The sequence below is a fragment of the Chaetodon trifascialis genome, chromosome 14 (genome assembly GCF_039877785.1).
Source record: "Chaetodon trifascialis isolate fChaTrf1 chromosome 14, fChaTrf1.hap1, whole genome shotgun sequence".
In the NCBI taxonomy this organism is placed as follows: Eukaryota; Metazoa; Chordata; class Actinopteri; order Chaetodontiformes; family Chaetodontidae; genus Chaetodon; species Chaetodon trifascialis.
This window is the reverse complement of record NC_092069.1, coordinates 2,432,240-2,453,261: the sequence shown is the minus strand read 5'-3', so window position 1 is coordinate 2,453,261 and position 21,022 is coordinate 2,432,240. Positions and strand designations below refer to the sequence as shown.

The 21,022-nt window shown below is 38.9% G+C and overlaps 1 protein-coding gene across 1 annotated transcript in view; it reads right to left on the bottom strand.

Moving 5' to 3' along the window:
• The window catches only part of adck1 (aarF domain containing kinase 1), a 137,591-nt gene that overhangs the window by 72,565 nt on the left and 44,004 nt on the right, over window positions 1-21,022 (bottom strand). The window contains exon 4 of the mRNA XM_070978870.1: window positions 8,173-8,376. Within this exon, the coding sequence (XP_070834971.1) occupies window positions 8,173-8,376 (204 nt within the window). The remainder of the gene's footprint in view (window positions 1-8,172; window positions 8,377-21,022) is intronic.

Here is a 21,022-nt window from a genome sequence, read left to right as displayed (position 1 = left end):
CCTTTAGTGCCTGTATGAGACGCATCAGCTTTCAACTAACTCCAATGTAAAGCTTTCCGTAGCAATATTAGACATCCAGTGCAACTGCTCCAGCCATCCAACTCATTCTCATTCCAGCAACACACAAAGCCATTCTGCCAAAAAGCAAAAAAAACCCACGAGTAATGTTATAAAACGGCTGGATTAGGTTTAGGCACCAAAACTGCTTGGTCAGATTTAGGCATCAAAAGTACCTGGTTACGTATAGGAAAAGATCATTTACTCCTGGTTTCACACAGTACAACCCTGGGGCCTCACATACAAAGACTTGCATGGATTTCCTACTGAGACATGGCAAACGCTCAAATCCAGAAAACGTTGTACGCACAAAAATATCCAGATGTATGAATCTGTGCGCATGCACAAATCCAAGCACATTTCCTTTGTACATCCCAATCAACGTGGAATTGAGCGCACATGTTGGAGTACCCGACCCCTCCCTGTCCACGCCCCTATTTAAATACACAAATCATATTTAAATGAGCCCTGCACCTGGGATTCCCCTCTCTGCACGATCAGAAAATCAAAAATGAATTTGACCGTAAGCGAATTGGAGGCGCTACTCGCTAAAGTGGAGGTGCGCAAAAATGTGCTCTTTGGCCTGCTGTCCTCCGGCATAAGCAACAAACGGAAGAGGAGTGAGTGGGAGAGTGTGTGAGAGACTGTCAATGGTCTTGGTCAATTGGTCAGTCTGAGGGTTGGTGAGAGGGGTCATCAGCCAGCTTTTAAGTGGGTGGCCACGGTCGCGGTCGGTTAAGACATTTCACACTTAACGTACGGGGTTATTAACATGAATACTTTGCACACAGAGACAATCAGGGGTTTGTTTGAAAGATCTTAAGCTGTAGTTTAACCAGCAAGAAACAGCAAGTCACTAACTTTAACCACTGACTAGTAATGAGGCTGTGAAGACGGGATAGAATTTGGGGGCGCACATGCTGAATGCGCATCAGGGGATTAATATTAGGACATTTACACAAATAAATTTACTCACCAAGAAGCCACCCATCGTGCACAGAGCCAGCTTGCAGTCTGTTCCCAACCATGCTGTTAATACTCAGAATGTATCGTGCGTTGAACCAGGCCACCTCGCTACGATATTGGTTAATTGCATTTGCGCATCACATATGATCTGTACATTGATTGAATGAAAATGTTTCCTGTTGACATATACAAATTCATCATGTGATGGCGCTTTTATAGCAATGTGTGTGCAGTCGATAGTTCCGATTACATTTGGAAAACCGGCTCTCGCTGCAAATTGTACTTTAATGTTGACCTGTTCAGCTGCATTGTATGGGAATTTGATATACCTGGCTGATGTAAGGGATAATGCCCGATGAGGTGTCCATTATTAGAAATGAATGGACGACGCAGAGGCGTGAACCGTCCGACGCATGGTCACTTACGAAAGAAATAACTATTAAATCAATTATTAATACGTTAATGTTGTTTTTTTACCGTTAAAATCGTAAGTTTTTCACAAGAAGCGGCTGAGTGGACTATTTAATATCTCTCATTGTGACGCGTTGCCAAGGTAACCGGCTCTGGCCACAGAACCTGCAGCTCCGTCGGCCACAGCTGTTATATTAGGCCTAATCAGTGGAGGGAAGTGAGATGATTGCTTAACGTTATGTTACATGATACATTTCAGAGGGCAAGTGTACCTCTTACCACTTGTGTGTGTCCAGAGGATGATGCGAAATTTTGTCTCAAAGAATCAAAGTCAACAGATAGTTTCCTAAATCGTTTTTATTACAAGAAATATTATCCACCATTCACTCTGATCATTAAATGTGTATCCTAAAGTCTATCCTAAATCTGTTGCCACGGTTACCAACTAACGTTTGAGCCAGCGCAATAATTTAGAACAATCAGGCTATTTGACCGGAACTTTTTTATAGGTGTCCTACAACACTTCTTAATGGACACCCTGCAGCCAATCAGAATCGAGTATTCACCCAGACCAAGGTATAAATGCGGATAATTCCGTCCCACACGGCTGGCATGGCTCAGGGTCGGCTGGCACAGTCCCGATCGGTCGGCCAGCTCCCTCTGGAATGCCCCGGTTGCTAGGAGCCGCAGTGTGGTCAGCACCGTTATGGGCACAGGCAGCACATGGCTCCTCTCTGTGTTGCGCTCCAAGGCCGGCCGCAGCTCTGCACACAGTTCCAGGAGGATTGCCCTCGGGAACCTAAAGCGGCTGATGAACCAGTTGTCATCATGTGCCAGTAAATCCTCTCTGTCTCTGAACACACGCTCTCTTCGTATTGCACCATTTGCAATATCTTCTAATACTGTTAAAGCAGCCATTGTTTTTAACGGTATTTTTTGCACCACTTTGCGCATGCTTTTATATCCACTCATGTAATTGCAGACACATGTGTTAATTGTTTATCAGTGTTACTGTAATTGTTCATGTGTCTCTGATGTGCACATCCCAGCATCACCTCTAAGTGTCGCCAAAGGATCCACAGCTGTAGAAACGTGCGTACGCCAGCCATGAAGTTGGCGTGAGGCACCGCACATTTCCATGGTCATTTCACTCTTGATACATCTGAACTTTGCCATGAAGAAGTGCGTACACCACGTTTTTGTGCGTACGCACCCTTTGTACATGAGGCCCCTGGTCTCCTGGGTCAAAGTCGTGTGTTTGTTTGGCCCGTCTATCCACCCAGCCCTCCTCCATTCATTGATTTTCTTGCTCTTTATAGTATAATATTGCCAAAAATGGCAATGGCAATGTTCATGGAGTTACCTGAAAGTCCAAGGAATCTCATACAGATGCTGAAGGGTACCTTGTGTTTCTGTATGAGGCACCACATTTGATGCATCCGTCTGTGTGCCTGTGCACATGTCAAGCAGCTCATCTCGGTCACGTGATATGGTAGGAAAAAAGTAAACCCACAAGCTAGCAAAAATGAGTAATAAACAAACCTCTTTGGAGAGCTTCTTTGGAAAGGGTCCGGCAAAACATTGCCTTTCCGCGAAACCAGTCTGTGGCACAAAAAAAGTTGGGGACCTCTGTTTTAAAAGACATTTTAAATGTTAAAATTGTAGATTTGAACTTAGTACCTGGTTTAGCGGGGATTTGTAAAGTTCTGTCTTAACTTGTCTTAAAGTTACTGAATCCAAACTGACATAAAACAAATATTCCTTTACTGATGACCTTTACACCACTATCATATCAAAGCCTTTTGACCAGTCTAAGATACAATGCACTTATTATTGAGCCTGTCTACTAGAAAAAGTCTCATGTATGTTCTTACTTCACACAGTTTCAAATGAGACAAGAGAGGTAACAAGGTACATAAATCAGAAGAAACGCACAAGAAAATGTGTGCTGGGAATGTGGCCTGCAGGCTGCCAGATGAGTATCACCTTGCTCCAGTCTGTTTTGGTGGTTTGAAACTAAAGTTGTCACATAAATCTTTCTCATTTTGGAATCGTACTCAGCAGTTATTCATATCTAATCTGGTCACTTCCTGCTTTGATCAGTGACTCTTCTCTATGCACCTTCAGTTACACACAGATGGCCTATATTCCATATCATCAAAATCTGTGATTTCCATCACTATCCAAAATGACCAATACACCCAGATGCTAAGCAGATGGAAAAATCCTGGTTGACAAATGTATTTCATCTCATGGTGTATCAACATATCACTCAAGCCTAGAATGTGTCTGTGTTATGTGGGGAGCAACATGTACACTGTTCCTGTATTTGCTAATGCTAGGTACTCAACTACCAAAGCCATTTCCTTAACACACACACACACACACACACACACACACACACACACACACAGAGAAGTGTGCAGTTGAGGGAGAAGACCAATGTACTGTATCTGAGAATAGCATTACAATTGCCTCCCCTCCAACATGCCTTATTAGGCTGCCATAACAACTAGTCTGAGAGCAAAATCTGCGCTCTGGACTAACAGCTGCATCATTGTTGTGAAATTAAATGAGACCAGAATGCCAGACATGTCCACTTCTCCTTTATTTGCCCCTTTTATATTTCCTGCAAAGTGCACATGCTGGGACAAGAAAGTGCCCTTACCTTCAGAGAGTAAGTTAGGCAATAAACTCTATCAAACAATTCAACAATTAACAGTAATTAACAATTAAACTATGAATCCAAAGAAATACATTGTAGGAAAACCCAGACCTCTAACTGACCTTTCTCCCTCGCATTCCTTCAGCAGAGCTGGGGTTGGAAAAAGATTCCAGCCACAGAGAGTAACCTATCATTTTGACTGCAGAAAGGTGCTGATGCAGAGAGACAAGATGTCTGGCCCTGAAGCTTTCCTCCCCCCCATTCCTTCAGGAGGACTGAAGACGACAGACACTCGACTACAAAGGGTTACCTATCAGTTACACTGTTTTCATTGAGAGGCTAATTCTTTCTTCATAGCTCCACACCAGACGAAGGCGTTAAAACCGTCTGAATGGACAATCCGCAGGCCTTGAGAGACCTCAAGAATCAGATAGTACTGACAAGTTGTAAATCAGACATTCCTGTAGCAAACTGTTTTGTTTGTCTGTGTGCCTTCTTTTCTACCACATCAGGATAATGCAAACGATATGTTTGATTCAACTTTGGATGTTCCCACAGCACTAAACTCATAATTTTTATAGTATCAATGCTTTTCCCGTGTTTCTAGCTTGTAATATGACAAAACTACAGTCATGAAAAAAATTATTAGACCACTCTTGTTTTCTTCAATTTCTTGTTCATTTTAATGTCTGATACCACTAAAGTTATATTACCTGAAGAATACAATGAACACAACAAAAAATGCAGCTGATTCCATAACACTTTATGTCCTATTTGACATGCTTAAGCTTAATTGTATTCCCAAGGTATATAAGAGGCCATTTCAGGTCATAAGCAGCACTGTATGCAAAGGCCTAGATGTTTTACCTGCTTACATTCAAGCCGTAGCACAACTCAGAAGTTGTCAGCTCTCACATAATGCCTAAAACAAAAGAATTATGTGAAGCCACAAAGACAGCCATCTTGGCACTACTGGAAATTGGCATGAGTGAGAGACAGGTAGCCAAAAAGATGATCTCCAGCCGTTCATTACACCAAGAAAAAGCAAGCCGAACATGGTACTACCAAATTGCTAGCTGGTCGAGGCAGGAAACGTCTTTCTACCCCACGAGAGGACCGTGCACTCATCCGTTTCTGTGTCAGGAATCATCGTCAGACCTCCAGGGACCTTAAAAATGAGTGGGCACTGTTCAGAAATGTGACTTGTTCAGCAAGGACAGTTCAAAACCGACTTCTTAGCTGGTCTGAAGTCACACAGGGCACAGAAGAAGCCCTTCATCAACGAAAGGCAGAGGAATACCCGGTTACTCTTTGCTAGGGATCACAAAGATTGGACTGTTGATGATTGGGCTAAGGTTCACTTCAGTGATCAATCCAATTTTGAGTTGATGCCCACTCCAGCCAACTTACTGGTTAGGAGGAAGCCTGGAGAAGCCTATAAACCAGACTGTCTTTCCCCTGCAGTAAAACATGGGGGTGGATCGGTGATGATCTGGGGTTGTTTCGGTATGGGTGGAACAGGGCAAATGCAATTGTGTGAAGGGCAAATGAACCAGGTCATGTACAGGGCTACTCTTGAAAACAGTCTTCTTCCATCAGCTGATAAACTCTTTCCTGCCTCGAATGACTGGACTTTCCAACAAGACAATGCCACTAACTCCTGTGTGTATCATGTGACTAACACACAGAAAAGAAAACATGGAATGCCTAAAAGCACTGTTTCTGGCAGTACAATGCCATAGCTATTGATGTAAGAAAATAAGTGATTTTGGTTATTATCAAAAAAAACGTGGGAAATGGCTAGATATCAGCTCTTAAATTAAACTCATATGAGCTATTTTTGCTGTTATCATTATATTTGTCCAAACAAATGTACCTTTAGTTGTACCAGGCATTAAAATGAACAAGAAATTGAAGAAAACAAGGGTGGTCTAATAATTTTTTCCATGACTGTATAATCTTAACTCTCGTAATCATTTTGGTCCGGGTTTTTATCATGGAACCATATTGTCATCTAGAGACTAGAAGCGGTTAGGTTTCAGATACTTGACATGAGACAATTATAATTATTAGTGCTTAATTTGGCAAATATAATCTGCCTGTCCTTGTTTCTTTGTTCTATTAGTTAGTTATACTATTAGTTATCATATACGTTAGTATTCCTGAAGAATGTTGTCATTAATCAACAAAATGTGTCTGATGTATATATATCAGTGTCAACATACCTGTTGTGAGTAATGTCGAAATGTGATTGAAAATTGAACATTTAGACTAAGTGATTGACCATAGTGAGAAGCAGATGAGTCCATCACACGGAATCATTAGTTCATGTTTTCTCTCTATAGGATAAAATCACAGCGCTCCCCTGTAAATCATTCCAAGTTCGCAAAGGTCTGTTCGTCACAGACATGCCCCAGAGCACCGGCACGTATACACCCCGCAGCGTGCGGCAAGCGCTCACTTCTTTGTCACTTCTTCACTTAAACTTCTTCTTCGACTACTTCTTTGTTTGACTTCTTTGTTACTTCTTCTTTGCTCTAGACACACTCTTGTTTTTTACTCAGGCCATTTCTTCAGCATTTTAGTTTTTCATTAGTTTTTGCAACTTCAATTTTTGCTCGTCATTGTCTTTTGCCCACATATTGCCATGTTATTTTAATCTTTTGTCTACTTTTACTCGCCATGTTAAACAGCATAACTTTTTCTACGTTAAAGCCGAACTCTTCTTTTCTTCATCCATCCAACACTGGCTCTCCACCGCGGTCAGATTGGTTCCACGCGTTGGACCACAGCGCAGATTGGAGCTGACAGTCTGGGGCCCCCCTCCCTTCGTGGCAGATCGAGACAGGCAGCCATCGGAGCGCTGCTGGCACAGATGTAGGCATTTTCCATGCTGCTTTGAATCAAGAGTTGGTGTGGTAGGCTATAACAATCTCAATTTTCATTAGACTCGTTTCAAGAAACCAACACTACATTTGCGTCCTCATTTTTCCTCAAAACTACTTCTCACAAACTCATTCCTCTTATTATTTTGCTATAGCTTCTTCATCCAGTTGTTTGTGTTACATCACATAATCTATATAATTTGTCATATTATTCATATCCATTCTCATTATTGTGTCAAATAAATAATACTTTTCATTTACCTAAGTCCTTGTCAGACAGTGTCCTTTTGAGCTGGAAATAGACAATCACCGTATCAAGAGCTTATGCTTCAGATGATGAGACTGATCTAACATTAATTCATTAATTGTTATTACATCAGCATAAAAGAAAAAAATAAATAAAATCCTTCTGATCTGATGAAGGTTGGTGCCCCTTTTACATTAACGAGTGCAAATATTAAACCCAAAGGTTTAATGACCTAATTCTCCTACAACATCAATAGATTGATTGAATAAATACAAAAAATTAAGAATTACAAATTAATGTGATGTTACAGCATATGTTTTGTCTTAGCTACAGTGGTATGGAAAAGCATCCTCTTCAAAATTTTTAGCAAGATTAAGCAAATTTTACAGGAAAGAAAGGAAAGGAGCACTATGCAAAAGTTTGGGCACCCCAGAGATTTAAGTTCTCATAACTTTTACCAAGGTCTCTTCAAATTTCAAAGGTTCCTAAATACTGTGATTCTTCAAACCTTGTCCCAACAATCAACGGTATGCGTTCCTCTGAGCTGCTGCCAAGCACTCTGGAAATTAAAATATTTGATGTCCACAAAGCAGGAGAAGGCTATAAGACATAGCAAAGCGAAAGAGAACTGCTCATAGGATTGCTAGAAAGGCTAATCAAACCACTGTTTAACTGCAAAAGACCTTCATGAAGATTTAACAGACTCTGGAGTGGTGGTACACTGTTCTGCGTGCAGCATTTGACTGGTAGTGGAAAGAATATTTAGTGAAAATTCACGTTGACAGATCTTCTTTTCTTGTAAATTAAGCCAAACATCATTCATGAATCCATGTTAATATTTTATCTTATTGTTTTTATTTATTTACTTATTTTGTGGTCACCTGAATAACAAAATGTAATCCATTAACATTATGTCAGAGATCCTGTCCATTCTGACTTACCTCCTTTCCAAGGTCCTCTCTGATGACTTGCCGAATCTCCTCCATGCTGCTCTGAGGAGCCCGGCTGTGGAGCACCTTCAGTGTGGATGTGTACTCCTCAGGGAGCAGATAGTCCAGAGCTCCGAGGTGCTGACCAACCTTAATGAAAGTACCCCGGTTGGCACAACACAGATCACGAAGACGCTCTGCCGACCGCAGATGCACCTGGTGATGGAACAGAGAAAAAAAACAAAGAAACAGTCAGAAACAGGATACAAAGTCTCAAGAACTGCATGGAAAAGCTGTGTGTGTCATTACAATCAAAACAGTTTATTTTCTGAGTGCACTGAGAAAATGTAGAGATATCTGATGTGCAATGTTCACGTTCAGATTGAACCATGGAGTCAAGCAGTGTGTCTACAAGGGTTCATCATCTTTGGATGACAGTAACTTTGACTTCAGGTTATATCTATTCAACAACCACATATCACTGGTTTCTCTCAGATGAAAACATTTTTCCTCCTATTCTTACATGGTGGCGATCTTCTCCAGACATTAACACATTTATTTTATGTGCCTAAACTGACCACATCATTCATTTTTTAGGGTGGCAGATCAGTAAGCACTTTTATCTTTAATAGCTCAACTATTCCAGTACTAACCGAGGACTAATTGTCATGTTACCAGGTCACAGACTAAAACAGTGGTCAATAGCAAAAAACAAAACAATTGTGACCTCATTGATTTTAACAACGAAAGTAATACAAACAATATAATATGTATGAAAACTAAACTAAATGAAAATAAGTAATCAGAACAGAGGTTCATAATCAAGTGAGTGACTATTTTAAATAAGGGCCCTGAATGTGGTCTGGGGTGTGTGTCTGTGTGTGTGTGTGTGTGTGTGTGTGTGTGTGTGTGTGTGTGTGTGTGTGTGTGTGTGTGTGTGTGTGTGTGGTGGTCCCATCCCGTCTGTTCCTTTTGAACCAGCTGGAAGTGATAATGCTTATAGAGAGCTCCTCTCCTGAGACCAGTGCAAATAAAAAGCCGTGAAATTAGCTCTCCTTAACCTCTGTAATCCCCACTACACACACCATGAATACAGACCAGCACACACAGACACACACGAGGGTGCACGGGCACATAAATATGTGCGCACACACACACGCACGCATGCATGCACACGCACGCACACACACACACACACACACACACACACACACACACACACACACACAGAGTCATAATCCCACAGGACCATTTGACATGAGTGTCATCTGGGCAATTATGACAAAGCAATGACAGAAACAAGTCAACAGAGATTACCAGATGAGCCTTTCTGCTGAAATTGCACAATGATATCTTTTCATATAAAAAAACATCACTACACCATCAGAACCACCTACACATGTCTGACTGCATGGAACAGTAAAGGTAAAAGCTTTAACACACAATAGGTAGTATTATTGATGTGGTTTATCACAAAAAAAAAATCACAAAGTTTTCTAAACAAACTGGATTGTTGGATTTAGTCTATAATTTCAATATAAAATTAAATGTATATATGTCTCCTCAAGCAAAACAAATGTATCTATTTTAAACTTGTTAATCCTAATATTTGAAGGATTAATATATATATATTTTTTTTTTCATTAGGGCCATGTTGGGAAAATTACTTCTTTGAGATGAATAGCTGTGATTAAATTCTAATTTCAAAATAAATCTCACAATGGTATGAATGTATAAACTTTATAAACTAAAGGAAAATGTCTCAGGACTTTAACAAATAATAAAATAATAATAATACAGACTGTTCATTCCTTTTGACTGACTTTCTATCTGACTGAATAAAATCCATTATTTGACAACAGAGATGAAATATTTTTGTAAATTCTTAATAAGATTAAGACCTGACAAAAACATTTCATTTAGCACTGATGGTCATATTATCCAAAATTGTGTTTTCCCTGTGTATTCCCCTATTCATGTATTTCTAGAAAAAAAATGAAAAGAAAGAAAGAAAGAAAGAAAGAAAGAAAGAAAGAAAGAAAGAAAGAAAGAAATGAAATGAAATGAAATGAAAAAATGAAATTGGACAAAAACTGTCTAAAAAGGCTATATAAAAAGATTTTTCATACAGACCTTTCATTTGAAAATATGCTTAAATTAAAGCTTGATATCTCATTGGTGGTCAGTGTTATATCATTTTGCTGTTAAACACTGGCTTGTTGTGCAAATAGTTCAAATCAAAGTGTAATTCAAACCAACAAAATCAGTTAGTTGTTTTTATTGTCTTCTTTAAGTAGTGTACAACAGCAGAACATAGTTTATTGCTCTGGCCATCAAGTGTTGTTTTTTTTTACATGATTTCTTGTACATTTGCCATATTGACTTAGTGACAATGAGGTCACTATAATACTTAATAGAATTAATGACAATGAGACAATGAGACCAAAATTCCATCCAAATTACACACTCTCTCTCTCTCTCTCTCTCTCTCTCTCTCTCTCTCTCTCTCTCTCTCTCTCTCTGCAGATGCACAAAAACAAAACACAGGCCTTCAGTTTGACCTTCAGATCCTTCAGTTTGAAATTTTGATGCTGCATGTTTGTTTAGAAGTGCAGAGACATCTTGAGGCTCTTAAGACTTTTTTACTCCACTGTCATGCACATGAAAGGCATGCTTGAGTACTGGTTTGTCATGTACAGGTTTTCAAAATAACATATTTTATCAATATTACTGTGCGCTTAATGTTTCACATTTCCACCGCCTTCAAACAGCCAGATCACCTGAAGTCATGTTTAAGCTATTTCTGTCAGAATGCGTTTGGAAGCTGATTTGGAGGGCAGATCAGAATCAAAATCTGGCATTAGTTTGCCCACGGCTCCGAGCCTAATCATCAGATTCATCATCACTCCTCTCTCTCAGTAATCAGTTTGCTTTGTCCAGTGGAGGTGGGCTCACAGCTAAAGGATGACATCACCATGGCAATGCTACTCACTGACAGTCTGTTACGCTGCTCAGGGATAGGCTTGTGCTGGCCTCCGCCCACCATCTCCACACATCCACCATCCAATCAAATGGACCGTTAGCGAATTAGACACATGGGTTAATTTGTGGGAAAACACAGAGACACAGGAGCTCAGTGCAGAATGCCTTTGGGTATCTCTACACTCATCCTCTTCACACAGTTGGCAAGGACAGTAAATAAAAGGCTGGAGGGTCATGTGTGTGTGTCTGTGTGTCTGCATGTGTGCGTGTGTGTGTGTGTGTGTGTGTGTGTGTGTGTGTGTGTGTGTGTGTGTGTGTGTGTGTGTGTGTGTGTGTGCGTGTGCGTGTGTGTGAGGAAATAAAGGAACTTTAAAATGCTTTTACTGAGGTATTTTAACAGGATCAACTTTTCATCAGCAGCAGTTTCTTTAACTTTCATGCTAGAATAGCAGTTATCAGTTCAGATTGAAGAATTGTGGAATTGCGTGAAGAACAATATAAGAAAAACACATAAATATAAACAGGCAACAGCAGACTTAATCAATCAATGGTGGCACAATTTGATTCAATTTTAGTCAATTACTGATTCAAAATATATCTGTAATTAAATGACAAGAAAAGGGGCACTATTTTCAGGCTCTCAAGATGAATTCTTGAATTGGGGAAAAGCAGCTTTTGAGGGCAACCATTGGCTGAAGACTAATGGGTGTACTGTAATTAAAGATGGAGGGAAAATTAAAAAAAAGTCTGTCTCTGAGTGCATCCATACAATAACAAATCATCATCATCAAGACAAAACGAAACAGAGAAAGAATGCTGGGCAAAATGCCAAAAAAGGCTATTTGAGTTTCAGTAGTGATTCAATGTCTGTAAACATCCACACTGTAGCGTGCAGGTCTTTGAAAAAAGACTTTTACCTGGTGATCAGAAATGATTTTGATCAGTATTTAGACATGAATATTAAATATTTGCAAATTGCTGTTTACCAGAAAGTTAACTGAACAAACTCCTCCAAGAATCCTTCACAGTGTAAAGCAGCATGACCAGTCTTGATTTTCTGAGCTCCACAATGAAACAAAACTGTCAGTGACCCCAACTTCATGAAGATCACTGAATGTCTGCCTGAATAAGTAAAAAAGAGACATGAACTGCAATCATTTGCAAATAACAGTCTCTGTGAGAATGATGAAATGACAGTGTACTTCACTGGCTGAAGTACAGGAAAGGCAAATGGGCAAATTCATGCCTCCCAACCATCGAAGGAGAAATCTGGTCTGGGACCATGGTTGGTTGGTGCTGCAAACCAAATGTAAACAGTCTGCCCTTGATGCAAAGCATTACTAGAGCAAGTTGTTGTACCACGTCAGTCTTCATTTGTTAACATCTGGTTCCCTATGAGATCACATGAGCCGGTACTCTGCTCCCTCTGGCACAATAATCTTAATCACATCCTGTAGTGTCTGATGTGTCATTATTTTGAAATTTATACTGTATGCAGGTTTGAGATTAGAAAGAAGAACATCAGTGAAATTTCTCCTTATCTGCATTAGGCAAAACAATTTCAAAATTGGTTTTTGAAATTCCCGTAGTGATAATTAACAACCTTTTTCCCCAACCGAGATGAGATGAAGAGAAGATGGCACCAATGTCATTAAACACTAACTGTGGTGATATAGGCTTGCAATATTTTTGACAAAAAAAACGACTAAATTGTAGTCTCAAAAAATACCTTACTAAAATCTCTCTTTGTTTTCATTGACAAAATAAAGAGGCTCTTTTCTCTTTTTTAATGCAGCAGTTCCATTTTCCGTGTTGCGTGCATACCAGGACTACACCGACACAGAACAGTCAGGACTTGCTGTGTCTGTGTAGTCCTGGTATGCACGCAACACAGAAAATGTCTGTGTGCATGTGTCTGTTGGCTGGTCAGTGTTGCAAGTATCGGATATATATTCAGAGAGTTGGTGAGGTGAAACTGTAGCAGTGCAAACTGAATGGGAAATGCTGATGCTTCAGGTAAATTGCAAGTTTATTTCAAGCAGCAGTAGCTTCAGTAGTAGCAGGAGCTTCAGTCTAAAACTTGCAAGCTGACTCATTAAGCCACATACCTTGCAATCAAAAACAACAGCCTACATGCACCAAACACCTGAGTGATGTATTTGGTAACATAACAATGCTGCTTATTTATCTTTCACATAATCATCAGTTCATTCAGTTTTGGAAAAGTGCTAATGTTCTGCTAAGGACTCTTTCAAATAGTGCTTGGCTTCTTGTTCTTTTTGTTTCTTCGGAACTGTCTCTCTTTATGTACGAATTTAAGTGTTGGCCATGTGGCCAGTTCTCTGTAGTGCAAATCTGTGGATCGCCTTCTGACGCCATTAAGCACACATAACGAATCTAATCTTTCTAGGAATCACTCATACACTCCCTTTGTGCTCTCTAATGTGTGCAAGACTTTTTTTTTTTTTTTCAATATTATTCATCAATTCTACAACACACCTGAAATTAATCTACATCATCTGCACAGTACCACAGGGGTGGCCAACAATTACTTGAAAATATCCAATTCTCAATAACTCATTATATGTAAGAAAACTAAGGCCAACTGTGACTCAAATGAGTGTAAAAGCATATTTGCTGTTGTTGTTACACCTTTATTTATAAACTTAGAATTGTGATGGAAGATAAAAAGCTTGTTATAAATCTGGAACAGTTTTATAAAAGACACAATGAAGACAATAAAGGAGAAACAGAAATTGAGATAAAGGTCATTCATTTAATACAATTTAGAAGGCATACAGTAGTGATTTAGCATCTCATTTCCATTAGATTAGGGGACTCACAAGTGACAGACTCTAAAAAAGATGGTCAAAATATGTACAGTAGAGGGAAAGATATTCCAATGTTTTGTCTCTGTGTGCGTTAAGTTATTAAAACAATGGATTTGACAATTTCCATAATGCAACTGAGTAGCATTATTAATTATATGCCACATTCACGTCATGAGGGACGAATGACAGAAATGGGAAAGATGCTCATTTTATGACTTGTGAGTGACAGAAATTACGTGAATGAAGACACAACATGTCCATTCATATTATTAAACAAATAAGTCAAAATTTTGCTAAATTTTGGGCCCTAGAAATACCAGTTAGATTATCAGATGGATACCACTCTCATGCTTTGCCACTCGCAGGTTATGCCTGGACGTTCACGTGGCACACTGTAAAGAATGAACTCTTCCCCTCATTCAGTTTTTTCCCACATTCAATTGCTTTAACTTGGTAGGATTGCTGTCAACAATATGGAAGCTGATAAAATCAGAAATGCTTAAGGTAAAGTGATCATAAGGTCAGAAAAACATTAAGAAATGTGCCATGGGGTGTAATAAGGTTGCTAAACTGCCTAGGTCTTATGGACTAACCATACTAACCAAAGTTAGCTTGCTGGATAGTATACATGCCAGCCATGTCATCACATGGTTTATTCTGAGGTTGATTGAGCTGACCCCTTTTCCATACACTAAGAGAAGGACTTGATTGAATTTTGAGACGAGATTAACCAGGCCATGGACAATATCAGAGATGACTTGACTGCAGAGTAGTGTGGAAGTGGAGCACCGTGTTGCCAAAGAGGAATGCAACCTTTAACTTAAAGAGGGACTCAGACAAACTAAACAGGCACAGGAAAATATGCAAGTAATAACAATAGACCTGGAATCATGATCTCAACAAAGTAACTGACAATACATTGGAATTTGTGGGCAAACTTCTAAAATCAGAGCTACACTGAACAACACTGATGAAAATATGAAATTGTCACAGATCTCTGGGCCTGTGGCCACTCTGGGATGTATCTGGATAGCTGTCCTAAGATCTACATTAAGAAATGGAAGAGAAGCTGCAGACAATCTGCAAAAGACCCTAGTTGCCCCCAAAGTAACAAAAACACTTGCCTTTGACAGGTGGTACCTGTTACCAATAGGCATGTCAAACTGAACTGAAACAATAAAAATGAATGTACTGCCATTGTTGCATTGTTGTTCCATTGTTGCAATTCCTTCTAAAGAATTCAGTGAATGGTGATCTCCAGATTTGTGTGGAATACTAAGAGGTACCAGATAAAATTTGAGACCCTACAACTACCTAAAGATATGGGTGGGCTTTCACTGCCATACACTGAGGACCATTACACTGCCACCCGGCTAAGACCTCTGGTATGTCAGTGCAATCCAGATCATTCAACTAAGTGGAAAGGTTTAAAATTAATAAAAAAAATGTATTTACCTGTGCCATCTCCTTTATATTTTCTAATTACAAACACCAGGATTATTATCTAAATAAACCAAATCACTTGACCAAGGGAGCTCTGAGGGTATGCTCTTAGATTGATTTCACAAGATTGCACCTTGAAATGCATGTAAGAATACTCCAATGGTTGGTTTGTGATGAAGAACTGAAGCCCTCTGAGTCCTCAGGTGACGCCAAGTCTCAGATTGCATTTGTAAAGAAATGGAGGACAGTGAACTTAATTTGGTCAATATATTCATTGATGCATATAAGATTACACATGACAAACATTAAATATCACAAATATTCAATAGAATACAAAACTTCATAAACACCACTGTCTATATCAAACAGACATGGGAGAAGGAACCAGGCCTGTAGATATCTGAAGATGATTGGAATGATACATGTTAAAGCCAGGCTAAGACTACCAACTCAAGTTCCTGGAGAGAGGTCTGCTGGAAGCATAATGCAATATTCTGCAAAACTGAAATTTATTCAAAGAGGTTAAGAGAACAGGATGAATGCTGGAGGTGATGTGGTACAAAAAAAAAAAAAAAAAGGCCGACCACTCCAATACATTTTGAGCTTGCTCTTTATTTATTTATTTTAATGCTGTCAATCGATTAAAATATTTAATCGCGATTAATCGCATAAATGTCATAGTTAACTCTGATTAATCGCAAATTAATCACACATTTTTATCTATTCTAAATGTCCCATTTATCATTTTAATAATGTTATCAACATGGAAAAGTGGATAGGCTTGCTTTGTGCAAATGTTTTTTATTGAAAACAATGTGTAGTGTTTTATTTCACACTAACATTCTCACTTTGAGCAGTCATTCACATTGGCCACAGCTTATAAAAAACTACAAGTTCACTAGGTCACAAAGAACGTTAATCGCACGAATCGATTTGCATTAATGCCTTAATAACGCGATATTTTTGACAGCACTAATTTATTTATTTTTTTTTTTTTTTTCCAATTGGCAAGAGGTTACTCAAACAAATAATGAAATTATTTACAAAAGAAATTGACTGCTCTTTTGTCGCATCATACCTGGGCAAAAATTCCAGGATAATATTTCAGGATGAATATCTGCTTAAAATACTCTGCTCGGAAGAAAGTCATCACATCACATTCTAAATTGAATGAAGAAACCGACCTCCACCTTAAGACCATGACATAATCAATTTCAAAAGACTGGAAAAAAATGTACTACACATACAGTATGTGCCTGTAATATGTATTACATTACATATGTAATTGAAAGACCCTTTTTCTGTACAAGTATGATTTTGCCTATGTCGACCCCCTCCGTCCCCCAGGTTTATGTGTGGTGAGCATTCTGGCACAAAATGGCTGGCATGAATCACCCAGGTGGGTGCTACACATTGGTGGTGGTTAAGGTGAGCTTCCTCAATTATTGAAGCACTGGTATCATGACAAGTGATATACAAATATAATCCATTTTTATTGTTTTTTCTTTGGCCCGGACACAACAGTAAAATTAAAATTACAAAAGCAAAGCAGGTTTCTCTGGTAATATTCATTCCGTCTGTTCATAATGGCATTCAATTTTATCCTTAAAAATATATATATCAAGCATCACTTCAAACAAAAAAAGAAGATTTTGAGCTAATGTGCAGTGTGTTTTTGATTCTATCATTTCTTAAGTTAATTGATATTTCAAATATACAAAAACAGATGATTAATTGTCTTATTGTGTAGCAGGACTCATAGGGGTGAGTGTGTTGTGTGCAGCTGGACGGCAGAGTGGGAACTGGGAACCCAGCTGCAGTAATTGATTTCTGCTGCCACACCAGGGCTAAATGACTGGGATTAGTGGACTATGAACAAGGCCTATTTTTTATTGGGATGCTCATGATTAGCTCGTTACTCAGCTCACTGAGGCTCATCCTGCAGCCTGTCACAGGAGGAACTGTGTGAGGATGTGTGTGTTTGTGTGCAGATTTAAGTCCATGTAGTAAATAGGCCTCGCCTCCACGTATAATAGCAGCAAAGCCTGGGGAGTTAGCAAAGACAAGAAATCCTTCAGCATTTAATACAGTGATACAGAATGTATAGTATTTCTCCTGGTCCATGTATTAAAAATGTCATTTATTTGAACAGAGCCCAACAGCAACACAACAAGGTAGGAAAAATACAAGCTATTTGTTATCTCTTACAGCCAAGTGTATATGTAAGCCTTGCCTGTGCCTCTATGATGGTGCTGTTTTCTCACACTGTGATATGAGAGGAATAGCAAAAATATGGGACTCAATGTCAAATGAGGAAAAAAAAAAAAAAAAAGAAAGAGAGAGAGAGAGAGAGAGAGAAAGAGAGGTGGTGATGATTTTTCACTGAAGGCCAAAGTTAATTTCATACACATTTTATTGTTGTGCTTCAGTAATTATGCCTCAGTGCCACATGAATAGCAGAAACACTCTGCCGCAAGCCTGTGGATACTCAGTATCAATAAGGATCAGCAGAGCTACTGTGCACTTAAGTACACAATATGCCACATGTGCACGCTTGCAAAAGTAAAGCAAATGACACTGAATCATTAGACAGGTTCAACACAAAATCTTTATATTTTTCAAAACTCAAAACCTACTTCTTGATATTCGGACAAAATCATGTAGAACCCCGATTCCAAAAAGTTGGGACACTCATTTGGAAATGATTTGAACTTACAGAGTTTACGAACATATAGAATGCAGTTTTATGAATATCCTTTATACAATCACGTTTCACAAAGTTGTGAACCTCACTCCATCCTTCTGACTTTCATACCCAATCATGATTCTATCACCTGTAACCCATGAACCTGTTTATCTGTAGAATGTTCCAAAGGCAGAAAAGGTGATTTCCTTAATGTGATCAATAGACTTCCCCAGTCTTTTGTTGCTCCTGTCCCAACTTGTTTGAAAAGTGTTGCATCAAATTCAGAATAAGCATGTATTTAGAAATATCATTGAAGTCGATGAGGTAAAACATCAAATATATTGTCTTTGTTCTGATTTCAAATGAGTATATGTCAAAAAGGAGCAGCAAATAATCACATTCTGTTTTCTTTATCTATTTAGATGCATAGATCCAACTTTCTCTCACCATAAAATGTAGATATCTCATCCTCAGTACCAATCCGATACCACTGTTGTCATTGTCACAAATCCACATAATGTTACCTCATTGTATGAAACTCACTGTGGTGATTCTGATGTAAGTTATGAGGTGTTAACTGCAACAATGAACTTCTTTACTACAAGTATTTACATTCAACTTTTTCTGCATCATATAATCATTTTGTTGACAGTTCACGACATTGTGTTGTTATAATGCATCAACAGTGAAGTGATACTTTTACCATATCCTGACCTGAGAGCAAACCAAACATCACTTAAATTTATTTAACATGTGAAACAGACTAGTAATCACAAACTAGTAATCTTAGTAAACTGAGTATGACAGTGTCACCACTTCCGGTTTTACAGTTAAGGCCTATACAGCCATCCTAGGACATGGAAGAAGTGATCAGCAGTGGTATTATGCAGCAACGTGAGCTCAGTGTAACAAATGATTGGAGCAGACAAGGAAAAAAAAAATAAAAATTTAATAAGGTTAGCATTGTGTCCAATTTATGTATCCCCATCCCCATTTAAAACAGTGACCCACAACTTAACAGTAGGGATGTCCCAATCATGTTTTTTTGCCCCCGAGTCCGAATCATTTGATTTTGAGTATCTGCCGATACCGAGTCCCGATCCGATACTCCGACGCGAATGAATGGACTTCGCTTTCATTTCTGATAATGGACACCTCAAGGGGCATTATCCTGCTTATACCATGGTCACTTACGAAATAAATAAATATTAAATCAATTATTAATATGTTAATGTTGTTTTTACCGTTAAAATCATAAGTTTTTCACAAGAAGCGGCTGAGTGGACTATTTAATATCTCTCGTTGTGACACGTTGCCAAGGTAACTGGCTCTGGCCACAGAACCTGTAGCTCGGTCGGCCGCAGCTGTTACATTAGGCCTAATCAGTGGAGGGAAGATGTGAGATGATTGCTTAACGTTTTGTTACGTGATACAAAGTATCATTTCAGAGGGCAAGTGCACCTCTTACCGCTTGTTTGTGTCCTCTACTGTGTTGCCGTTGGGAAAAATAAACGGTGAAACAACATATGTTAACGTAGTTAGTTTCTGTTGCCATTTTTATAGGTGTCCACAACACTTTTTAACGGACACCCTGCAGCCAATCAGAATCGAGCATTCACCCAGACCATGGTATAAAGACTCAATAGTCTAGTATTAAAACAAATAGCTGCTTAACTTAAAATAGGCATCAAAATATCAAATGCAAACAAATGAGCAAATAAAAGTGACTGTTATCAAGTAGCCTAAGGCCAGTATTGTGCTTTTTGGAACTGCACTCCTAACTCGTATTCTCAGTGCAGTGTATTGTAAACTGCAGTGCAGTGGATTGAGGTGTCGTATCAAGTTTGTGGTGTTAAAAGCAGCTTTGTCCTTCCCACCTCTCAAGATCCTGAGCTTCAAAACAAACTGCTGCGTGCTGTCGTGTTCCGCGCATGCGCTGTTCAGTGGCATCTGTCACAGACACAGATCGGCCTGTAAACATTGATAGTAATACATACTATTTTATTCTCATTTATTTTTAATCACTATCCCATATATTGTAAATGTGATTAAAAATAACAATAAATATACATATGTATATATATTATTTATCCCATACCTGATTGGGACAGAACGTCCAATCCGATCGAGTCTGCAGTCACGCGATCGGCCCCGATTTCCGATCACGTGATCGGATTGGGACAACCCTACTGAACAAACATGTTGACTTTCATGAATAAATAACACTGTGTTACAGTTGCATCAAGATAATACTGTGTGTATTAATATCAAAGGAATTATTTTAATATGTCTGAATTACAAATAGTTTACAGCTAACATTCCTGCCCTTTGTTTTCAAAGCACGTTGTGTTTAAAGGAGTGAATTTAGATGTGTACACAAACTGTTGGCAGAACAGTAGTGTTATCTTCCACGCCGAATTGCAATTTCATTGTTCATGGTAAATATGTGGAGGCCACAAATTGGTCACAAGCTAATCAGAGGGACAGGATGTCCTTATCTCTACATATCCCAACATCATGTGACAATCAGAGTGGACAGATTTTGGCATGACAGACTAGTATTCTAGTTAAAAGTCAAAGGGAGAAAACTGGCATGGCCTTGCAAAATTCCAATGGGATCTGAAACAAACTTTCCTGCTTACCCCAGGCTGTCAGCTCCTGAGTAGAAGCAGTAGAAGTGTCACTATGACAAACCCAAAAGCCCTATGTTGAAGCTTCAGCCCATTTGGAAAGCTATGTGTCATTGTCCTGTAACAAGATTAAATGTGGATTAGGAGTCATTAACACTTTCTTTTATTCATCTGGACACAAAACCACAGGCAAGAGACCAATAATCAAAGGATTATTTATTCACCTGGAACAAAAACTGGTGTCTTACCTTAAAGACTAAATAAACAAAGAATAAAATACAAAATCTCTC